Raw genomic sequence first — 11,260 nt, forward strand, 5'->3', positions numbered from 1 at the left:
ACACCCCACAAACTCCCTTCTTCTACTTTTGAACAAAAAGAAATTTATACCAATTCCAAATACTGATTTATACCAAAAAACTGGGACAAAAATATACAATGGGTTGAAGCAGAAACTAACCCTGTTGCCACAATTAAATTTACATATTTAATTGTAAGCATGATTATTTTTTCTTCCCTTCTCTGTCTCCAAGCTTTTCCCTTATTTCACAATTTGTGCTGAGGGTGAGGGTCTCCTCACATTACAGCAAGGAGATCTCCTTGAAAAATGGGGGGAAGAAATGATCACTGAATATTAACTTATCTAAGAAATAATTTTTTAAAAGGGTTTAAAAAGTCTAAAAGCCCCACGAAACACTGTTGGGCTGCAACACACCCTGAAATTATCCTTAGAATGACTTTCTAAAGTCCAGAGCCAGCACAGAATTGGTTTGCTCCAGTCCCTCATCCAGCCCCTGCCATGACATTTGATGTTCATCTGAAGCCACTCCCCAAGCCTCTCTTCAATTCTTACTCTCCTTTAACAGTTCAGGGATGTCCTCACCACTTCCAGTTATTAGAAGCTTTTTTCTTATTATTATTTTTTTTCTTTAATCCACATAGTAACAGGCTGCCATCTCAAATTTATAGCAAAATCCTAAAAATAGATTTCATAAAACTCCAAATTTACCAGCTGTTGTCATAATCTACCAGCAAAAAATTTCAACAAGCTCTACAACTGCATTTTACCCATCTAAGAGCCAACCGGAGCAGCTCTTACAACTCACACGTTTAATCAAAATTGAGTAAAAGTAGCAAACAGTTTAAGAAAAAACAAAACAAAACGAAACAACCTGCGAAGTCCTAAGTGTGAGTCTGATCAGCACTTTTGCAATTGTTTTAGCCGATTGTTTTTGTTGTTGCTGTTCCAAGAGGGGCAGAAAAAAAAAAAAAAAAAAAAAGGCAATTGGGATGAATTTATCCCCTATATTGCTTCAGAGCATACTGCCTGCATCCATAGAGGACAGCACTTGCCTACCCTTTGGGAATATGTCAACTCAGTTCTGCACATCAGTCAAAATACTGGGCTGGGGAGAGGGGCTGGAGCCTGACACTGAGTGGGAACTACTGCCCAAACACTTCAACATCCGGAGAATAAAAAAAAAAAAAAAAAAGAAAGAAGGATTTCCTCCCAAGTGAGAAACAAGAACTGGGGGACAAACCTTCGGAAATGAAGTCAGTACACAGAGGAAGACTTAATGTTCTTGGAGATGGAATAACTGCGTAGAAGGAACTAAACCAACCTATACACTTTTGAAAGATTATATTCGTCCAACGTTTATTTTAAGTCTTTCCAACTGGTAATCATTAGTATGACAGACACAGCAATTACTGCCTATTTTGTTTAATTCCATGCTGCTGATGTGTATTAATATTACAATTGTGAGGGGGAAAAAAAAAAAAATTGCTCCTGAAGAGGAGGGCTCCCAACTAACAACCTAAATAAGGAAGCACCAATGGTCAGGGGGATGCTGGATTTTGCACTTAACTGCTGCTCATTTCTTCCCTGCCATTTTTCAGCTGGTGAAGTGAAGGCAGGTAAAACACAGAGGCCTGTCCTGACATATCCCCTGCCTGAATAGAACCACCTCCCTATCTTTCCTCACCTCCCACTTCAGGGAGGACCTTGTGTTCACCCTATGAAAGACCAAATCCACTGATAAATACATAGATGGATGGATAAATAAATAAATAAATAAATAAATAAAAAGATGGTGTGGGATCTCTAGTTTCCTTGGGATGATCTCCCTCCTGCAGCAAGGAAAACCAGCTGGGGACACTGCCATACCACCATGAAGGGTTCTAAAAGCAGTCATGAAAGCCAAATGCCCTCAAAAATGAACAGGACTTTTAATTCCTCTGGTCTCTCTCCCTCACTACTCTGATTGCAGCCATAATTTGGGCCTGGGTTTGTTTTTTTTTTTTTTTCTTGCAGAGAGGACAGCACCCCAAGCAGTCTGTAAACACATTGCATTGCTGTAGCACTTGGAAGAGCCTGCAGTGCTCTCCAGATATGTTTTAATTCAAGGAAACTGTCCAAGATCCCACCTAGAGTCTGTCTCAAGGTCCTAAATGAAGAAGATTGGACTGGATAAACCAATTCTGTTCCACTGAGTTGAGCAGAGAACCCTGGATCTACCATGCTGCCAGGGGTAGGAGAAATCTGTCCTGCAACAAAAACCACCTGCTTCACCTGGCTGGGCAGGATCTGCACAGGGGATGGTGGATTTTTAAAGCAAGCTTTAGCTCAGTGTTGCAAGGTAGAAAATGCAGCAGCTTCATTGCATAGGTTCTGCAGAGGATGGTTCTTCCTGTATTTGAGTCTTCCAGAAGGAGAGACCATCTTAAAAGCAAATGTGCAGATGTTGTCTCCCAGGAGCTGCCAGGAGCCCCTCAGCAAGTTATACAGGCACCCTTTTGCACACTATTACCTCACAGGAGAAAAGTGAAAAGCCACTAGAACCCTACAATTAACCCAAATGAAACAATGAGGGGGCCCATTCTCTGATCCTGAGATTGTGCATGAAACTAGCTGCAGGGTCAGGTCAAGCCCATGTAGTTAAATGCTCAACACAGGGTGGTTCCTGCCACAAGGGCTTTTTGGAGACACCCTGTAGCCTTCTGCCTTCCCAGGAATGGGCTCGGAGGTCATGGGCTTGTAGCTACCACCAGGTAGCTGGTCCAGGCTAAGAGCATGCTGAAGACTGCTCGAGCAGTTTAGCAGGATAGAACCTCACATTCCTGTGCTTGGGTCTGGGTGATGTTTTATTTACCAGCACGAACACAGCAACAGGACACTCTCAGGAAAAATATTTATACTACTTAATGCGCAATTCCTCACTGGAAACTACAGGGATTGACATGCAGCTCAGCGTTCCCTGGTGTGCCTCGTCCTGGCTGCAGAGTTTCCTCGATCCAAAACCTAAATCAGCTGTGCCAGGCTGGTATGAGCATTGTTGCTGGCACAGCATCAATGGACTGTTCGGAGGTGGCTGTCCTTTACCTCACATCTACCTGCAGAGAGACGCCAGGTGTCTGCTCACTTTGGGTGAAGACCTCGAAACGGGGAGCTGCCAACACCTAAAGAGACCTCAGCCTTTGGAAGTGATGGCACTGAACACACCAGGCAGGGATAAGGAGCTGGCAAAGCTGGGGCATGACTGACATGGAGTCTGCCAGGGGGAGAGATTAACTTGGAGATATCCGAGGCCCCCTCTGGCCTCAGAGGAGTAGTGCTCCAACATGAAGGTTCATTCATAGCAACCCGGGACCGCACGGGACAGGATTCCCTGCCTGATCCCCGTGCTGACAAGAGTCATGGCAGGTATCTGGTTTCTTGGCTCAGCGGGGGACGGAGGGGTGATGTGCATGAGCGCTTCCTCCACTTTACAGCTATACTCTTGGCAGAGCTCCCATCAGGGCTGGGCAAGCTGGCCAGCTTCTAGTTTCATCCTGACCCCAACTACAGGCAGAGGAGAGAGTCAACCACTGGGATTAGAGGGAAAAGCCATTCTTCTCTACCACCAGCAGACCCTCAGTACCTCTCTCCTGACCCTTATCCTCCTGGTACAGAAAGGCTGAGACAGAAAACCTGGGGCTGAAAGCCCATATCCCCACAGTGGATAAAAGCATAGTGACAGATCACAATTTGATGAAAAAGGAGAATGGCATTAGAAACACTTTTCTAAATGCTAACATTAGAAGGTGTGGTACACAATATAAAGCTTTGAAAGCAGCTCCAGCATCCAGCTTAACCCCACACACCTGTCCAGAGCTTTGATTTCTAATCCCAGGAATAAAAAAACCAAAAACATACAGCTAGCTGTGGTAACAGAAATAGCTGCGCATCCCCCCACCACCTTCTAACGTTAAATACAGGGGTAACTTACACTCTGGGAATGAGAATGTCTCAAAGAAAAAAATTATCCTTTGCTATTAAACCAGATACATTCAGACCTTTCATCATGAAGCTTCTGATGATCTCTGACAAACACCTGAATAAGGTCTTTGTTTGCTTTTGGCTTTGTTTTTTTAATCTCCCCAATTGTTTTCCGCGGCTCTCCGGAGCACAGAACCGGGGGCCGAATGCTGCTCTGTGCTCCAGAGCAGCGATTCCCACATCGAGCTGAGGGGAGCTGCAAAGCAGGACAGGTCTGCGGGGTTATGTTCATACAAGTTTTAAGTATAAATCACATTTCGCAGTGATGTCCTGTTAACAACTGCGTCTCAAACAAACAAACAAACAAATAAATATCTAAAAACAACACACACACACAAAAAACCCAAACCATCAAAACATACACTCTGTGCTCTTCCCCTGGCATCTAGCAAACGAGGCAACAACAGCTCTGCCCGGAACAGTTCCTCAGCTGCCTGTCAGCAACATCATACGTATTTTCTGCTTTCTACGACTACTACAACTATGACATTATCCATGTTTTATTTTGCATATGTGATCTAGAGTTCACTTACTGTTAGATGCTGGAACAGCCATGCCCTCATGATATTTGTGGCTACTTTGGGAAAGATGCCACGCTTTTTATGTCGCTTTTTGTCCTTATCTGGATCATCATCATCACCTGTGCTGGGGGAAGCTACACTGTTGTCCAAGCCGTCACCTGTAAATATAGTGAATCAAATTTTGACTTATGCTACCTTTATATACTTCAGCCGAAGCCTGGCTTTGGGTATAAACTGCATGAATATTTAAATGAGGTATAAATTCTTTAACACCGTAATTCACCAGGGGTTGAGGGGATGGGGGAGGGAGGGAGAGACATGGGGAGAGGGAGGGTCTCAGAACTGCGTTGGCCCCATTCTTGTTTATCCTGAAGGACAGTGTGGCCACTTCTGCCATGGTAACCCAAAACAAAAAGTGCTTAAAAATTGAAAAAAAAACATGCAAGCATCCAGCTTGCAAAGGTGGAAATGGTGGCTTTTCTTCACACTAGGTCACTTCCCAAAGATTCATCCCAATCAGCTACTTTGGCTGAGCTGACAGTCAGGAAAGTGGTGTTCCGGGATGGGGATCATGACATGTGTGAAGCTGGGTGCCTCGTCCCGCTCTGGGATGTGAAAAGCAGGGTGAATGCAGCTCTCTTGCTGCATCATATTCTCTCCACAAATTTGGAAATAACCAGATGACTGGGGCATCACTTATACTAAGTCTTTTAGAGATGCTTGACGTCCCCTGACTCCTTGATGGGAGGTGGGCAGCATACTGGCCTCCCCTCTTCCTGGTCCCAGCCAAAAGGAACTCATAGTGGGATAAGCAGGGACCAATTTGACATACACCATTAGGAATTAACACCCTGCTTTGTGCCAGCGTGCCATATCCGTAATAGGTGTCTGCTCCTGTTAAACAATAACTGATCCAGAATGAATTTCCTTAGTGCAGAGAAGGTTGCAGAGAGTTCTCAACACATTATCAGCACGTCTAGGGGAGGATGTCACTGCACAGCAGCCAACTTGGGTCGGATGGGTTAGTGACCAAAGGAAAACAAAAGTTGCAGTGCCTGGTCAGTTTGCATGCAATTTTTGCTTCAAACTCTGGACACAGTTTATAAACAAGTCCACAGAGCAAATAAGTCTTTGCATTCACTGCATGTGGACTGAATGGTATATCCTTGGCTTGCAAGGACACTGTATTTGTAGCTACATGGAGTTGTGATGTTATTAGGCAAGTGTTTTTTACACCCCTGGGCAAGAAAGATCAAGAAAGCCATCTGAATTGGGCTCAGTACAAACTATCTCCATTAGGGACGAAAATAAAATATATTTAAAAAAAAAAAAAGATGCAGACTGACAAAATTATGATTTGTTAAACAGTTTTCAGCACCAAAAAAAAAAGCTATTATTAGTGTTATATTTTTAGCATGTTACTGACCGTGGCAAATTTATAATTGTCCTTATGACTTGGCCTGTGTCTTTAATGAAATGGTAACCTTGGGTAGTTACAGAAACAAACAAGATTTCTATGAAGAAATTAGATATCCAACAAATTCTTTGAAAGCCCAGTATGTAAAAAAGGGCTTTTATACAGAGAAGCAATTCACCATATAAAATAATAATTCATAAAAGAAACATGAGCAAAGGAAACAACTCAACAGCATTTAAAATTCCACGGGCTAATCCACTTTCTGTCTGCGAGAGGCAAACAAGGAAAAGAAAAGTATTACGCATTCATTGATTAAAAATGAAAAGCTTCTAACCTAATGACACTGCCTTTCACCACCTCCCTGCCATCGTCCACCCACCCTCTCCCCCCACCCCATTTTTTTAAAAATACACTCATTTCAAACCCCCTTCAGATTAATTTAGCAGGCATTGCCTCATGCCTGACGGGAGGAGGACTCATTGATAATTTATGGAAATATCTACTATAATCCAAGGGAGATGACTTTTTTTCCAGCTTTGTGCATCAATAGATAATCAAGGCCTTCAAGCAGCCTTAGCTTCCCATTACCTCGGGCAAGAGAATTCCTGAAAGCATGCCTCCAGGGCACCTGAATTATATCCTCCATTAGGGGAGGAAAAGCTTTCTGCATTCCACCTATAACACTCCCCAGAACCTTTCCTGTTTATTTCTGCTGTATGAAAGCAGAAGCATTAGGAACAGGATTTTTTAAGTGAAGACTTATGTAGATACAATGGAGAAACCTTTCAAGCGCGAGCCAGATCACCTCCTTCAATCCCGGGCAGTGACCTATCCCAAATAAAAGGTTTCTGTTACATCATTAGCTCAAGCCAAAAACAGCCTTGGCTTAATGCACAGTTTGTTCTTCCTACTGTTTTTAGGCAAATACTGCTACTTTACTCCCATCTGGGAGGGAAATTACACTGCTGGGCTGTAATCTAAGACAAGATTTTCATTGGAAGCAAATGCTTTCAATCCAGTGTAAATACTGGTGTATGTTCAGAAAAGCCTAAAACAATAAACCCTGGCCTCGACCGACACAAGTTAGAGAAAGTGAAAAGCAGGGAGAGGATAAGAAAGCGCCCAGCTATCCTTGGAGCAAATGCTTCAGTAGACGTCTGTAAATTGTTTAACCTCTTCCACTTTTTTTAAATGGAAAATTGATCCCGTAAAGACTGAAACCACAGAGAGAACTCTAAATGGTCAATTGTGGATTTTAGTATTTCCATCTACTTTGCAACTCGATACACTCACCTCTGTGAGGTCTCCAGAGATTCCCCCCCCCCGCCCTTTCTTTCCCCCCCACCTCCACCCCCCCCTTTTCCTCCTTTTAAAGATCACTAAACAAACTTGAAGCACCACTGACCAGCCACACGGTAGCAGCTACGAACTGCATTTGTAAAATGTCGGTGGCGACTCTGTTCCTGAAGTTGACTTCTCCTGCCGCCAAATGAAGGCGAACTGAAAAGGTGGAAATAATCATAGAAATGATGCTAGTCCATAAACAAGCTTACAGCCTCATTAGTATAGCGGGAGGCTCCGCTGGGTGATTTATGCTTGTTTTGCTGATGCCATGAGGAAATGCCATAGGGCAACTTTAGCCAGCTGCTAATGGTTTCTGACAGCTTCTTAGCAACTAGTGCAAGCAACGCCGTGGCGTTTGCTAGTGACAGAAACCGAAAATGTCATATTATCTGTCCATGTGTCACGAAGTCCGTGTGGCAATTAACTAGTAGGCCAGTGACTGAGGGGCCACAGGCTCTTCAGAATGGCCCATGGCTATTTGGGGTCAAAGCGGGCGCACTGCTCGCCTTTGCGCTGCACATATGCATGTGTGTATGTGCAGTCCCCACCGCGCTCCCTCCGCCCCGCTCGCCAAGGAGTTTGGCCCACGCGGATCCTTTGTCCATAGAGAAACTCCATCTCGCTTTCTCTTTAGGCATGGCGTGACATTATCAGAGGAACTGCAAGTAATCTGTCTTGATATGATGGTTGGAAATGGCACTTTAATTGGCAATACCTGATTCCCTGGTTTTGAGTGCTGGATCCGAAGGTGCTAGCTGTTTTTCTGCTCGCTCGCAAATTAGTCTAAAAGGATTTAAGATCACTGAAGCAGACTCGTTGCCTGTCAAATTGCTGGGAGCGCAGCAACTCTGCACAGCAACTAGACGCTGTTTAAAAAAAAAATAAAAAAATAAAAAAATAATCCCGGAGCCTGTAAGGAGCAGAAGGAGAGCCCGGGCTCCGCACGCCCGCTCCCTGGCGAGCAAGACCAGGCGCTATATGTCAAACTGTCAAACCTTTCAGCGTGGCCGTTTGCCCTTTCAAATAATATTTAAGAATTGTTTTTACACAATTTTTTATAGGCCATGGTCTAGTGAAAGAGGCCAACCAACAAAGAAAGGAATTTGTACTACAATTCTTCCGCGCACGATTTCTTGCCAGACCTGGGCCAGTCCCCATGGAGCGAGGCAGGTGACCTGTGGCAGCTCCCTGGCTGTTGGGGAGCTCCGATTTCAAACGCCCTCGACTTCGGCGTCCCAGAGTTGCCTATTTAAGCACACCCAGGCATTTAGGCCTTGCTATCTTGTTCCTTTCAAGAAAGGATAAAGCAGCATTTATCGTATTCAGCCCTGCTGAATGGGTCAGGCCGGCCGTGCCAGCAGGGGCTCTTCTCACTGCGTCCCCCTCTCCGCTGTCATTGCCTCTTACGACTTCCCTTCCCCTCCCACTCCCCCAAAAATCAGAGGCAGAAGCAGCAAAGGGCAACTGAGTTTACAGCAGCCCCTCGAGTGGGTAATACTCTCTTTGTCCTGGGTGATATGTTATGAACCTTTGTTGGCAAAATAGGTGCTTCTGGAGAGCAACTTGGCACAGGCACTCGCCCTCAGCAGCCATGGCTGTGGCAGGAGTTTGCTGGTGATTCAAAACCTCCTCCCTTGCTCTCAAACCAAACCCAAATTAAATGTCATCCCCCTGCGACACTGTAAAGACAGGCAGCGTGACACAGACGGGCAACTTTCAGCCACTCCAGCTCCCAAAATCACCCTCAGACCTCAACCACAGGAAATGCCCAGATATGACACAAATATTCCCAATCCCAAATCATGGAGATTTCAAAAGGCTGAAAATTCAGACATCCTAAAAATCCCGACCTTTTGCTTGACTACAAAATCCATGCCTTTGCACGTAACTCTTTTGACTAAGGTCCTTATATAATTTCAAGTGACCAGAAATCTCAGTAGCAAAGTGCCAAATACCTTTACTACAAGTACCTTCACCAGACTCAGCAGGTTATTTCTCACTGCACATAGCCCTGTCCTGGTATCAAATCTGCATTTGGAGGGAAAGTATTTTTTATATCAAAGAAAACCAGACTATTCTAAAAAGCCTGCTCCCCACACCTCTGCCAGGAGACCTGAGAGAGGTTTTGGGGTTCACTAACCAATTTGCTGAGAGGGGGTAAGAGGAGGGCACTAACTTTGCTGAGGTCTACCAAACAATAAGATGAACACCATCTTCCAGCTTTTGCAGTCCAGTTCCAGATAGGCATCTAAATCCACTGCTTTAAGGAGTTCACAGAAGGGAAAGATGTGCACTCAAAGCCCTAGGAAAGGCCTGGAGCAACTTTTAAGTGGACTGACTAAATTAGAGTCCTCTAGAAGCTCCCTATGTTGAACTTATTTGTAGGAGTTCAAATCTCTCCTGTTAAAAGCAGCTTCTGCCTCCTAGAAGAACTTCACAGTTTGCATTTACTTCTGCATTTCACGAGCTAATATGCACTCTGTTTGAATAAAAACTATTGACCATGTCACAACTAGACTTGCAATGCATTTGCTGTTAGGAACTGAAAGACTAAACATGTATGATTTCTTTTTAATTCTATTATATTTTTTTTTACAAGCATTTAGATACAAGTTCCTCTAAATTCCTGCTTCTGCTACTACAAGAAATTCTAAATTATCTAAGCTAAATATTTAACTGTTCACTCTCCAGCCACAGGTCTGTTGTTTCCTTTCTCTTTTAACTACTCCCAGAACCAAAGTCTCTTTAGTAACTTTTCCAGGTAACTGGAAAGGCAGATTCATTAGTAACTTTAAGCAGCATAATGTAGTAGAGAAATCTTAAGTGCCAAAATAACTTTCCTTAACCTTTCTTCAGTGTTTTATACCAATTTTGAGTAATTAAATTTCCACAGATTTATCTATGTTATCTTTTACAGAAACAAAACTCTAGTTTGCTGGATATCCACACAATCCACCATGACCACTTTTTGCAGAGTAAAGCCAGGCTTATGTGGGAAATTTTCCCATAAGGTACAAAATTACGAATTCTCAAAAAGCAGGTCGAGGGATACAACAAGATTTTCTGTAAAGCAATTGAGAAGGAATCTGCCACAAACTACAGTTCACAGGAAACAGAACAAGGATCATCATTTCAGACCACCAGCACTGAATGGACTCGGGCAATCAAAGAAGAATGTGGAATTTTTTTTTTTTAATATGTATATTTTTTTAAAATTTGTTTCTAACACAACCACCTCCAGCTTGGCACAGGAATGTGGTGAGCCGAAGTCACACCCAAATGACTCTGATGTGAGTCAGGGCAGCTATTATTCATGTCCACAAGTACAGAAGGACAAGTTCACTACTCAGAAATGATCATTCCTGCTCAGAGCAAGGTGTGGAAGGAGGCAAGCTGAGCAGCACGGGGGTTGAGTGCCCAGGTATGCCAGGAGAGCTGGAAGGTACCATTGCAGTCTGGGGTGCAAGCCCAGCTGCTAAACCAAGCTGCACCTATTCAGTCAGAAGAAACAGAAGTTCAGACATTAAAAGGCCCTTAAGTTTGGAAGATCTCCCCAAAACACATTATTTCAAAATTTAAACATGCATGTACATGTATATTCCATATGTAACACTAACCCACTGACCGCTCTCAACCTGCCAATGCCCAAGCAAGGCACGCAAGTTGAGAATGGGACTCCCATCACAAAGGTACTTCAGAAAGCATAAAGTAACTGTGCAATTTCTTTATCAGAAAAAACATTTTCTGTTGTTTTGGATCCATGGTTAGTCAGATTTGATGGAAACACCCACTCCTGGAGTTCCTGAGGTCAATGGCAATCACCTCAGCACACTGAATGGCCTACAGAACAGGCCCAAAAATGACTTACAGCTATGCTGTTAGTCTGCTTGTGAATTTGAAATGTGGTGTTGATGAGGAATCTTTTTTTTTTTTTCATATTCCTTAAGGAGAAAGCCTTCTCAAATATACTTAATAAAAAGTTAATGAGGAACAACAAGGT

The 11,260-nt window shown here is 43.6% G+C and overlaps 1 protein-coding gene across 3 annotated transcripts in view; it reads right to left on the reverse strand.

Annotated features, from left to right (window-relative positions):
* MEIS1 (Meis homeobox 1) overlaps positions 1–11,260 on the reverse strand; it is a 209,474-nt gene that overhangs the window by 48,024 nt on the left and 150,190 nt on the right. For all 3 annotated transcript variants that reach the window (XM_027878415.1, XM_027878414.1, XM_027878416.1), the window contains exon 8: positions 4,512–4,657. In XM_027878415.1, coding sequence (XP_027734216.1) covers positions 4,512–4,657 — 146 coding nt within the window. The remainder of the gene's footprint in view (positions 1–4,511; positions 4,658–11,260) is intronic.

The sequence above is a fragment of the Empidonax traillii genome, unplaced genomic scaffold (assembly GCF_003031625.1).
Source record: "Empidonax traillii isolate 1590-97213 ecotype Southwest subspecies unplaced genomic scaffold, ASM303162v1 scaffold41:size1892772, whole genome shotgun sequence".
Classification (NCBI taxonomy): domain Eukaryota; kingdom Metazoa; phylum Chordata; class Aves; order Passeriformes; family Tyrannidae; genus Empidonax; species Empidonax traillii.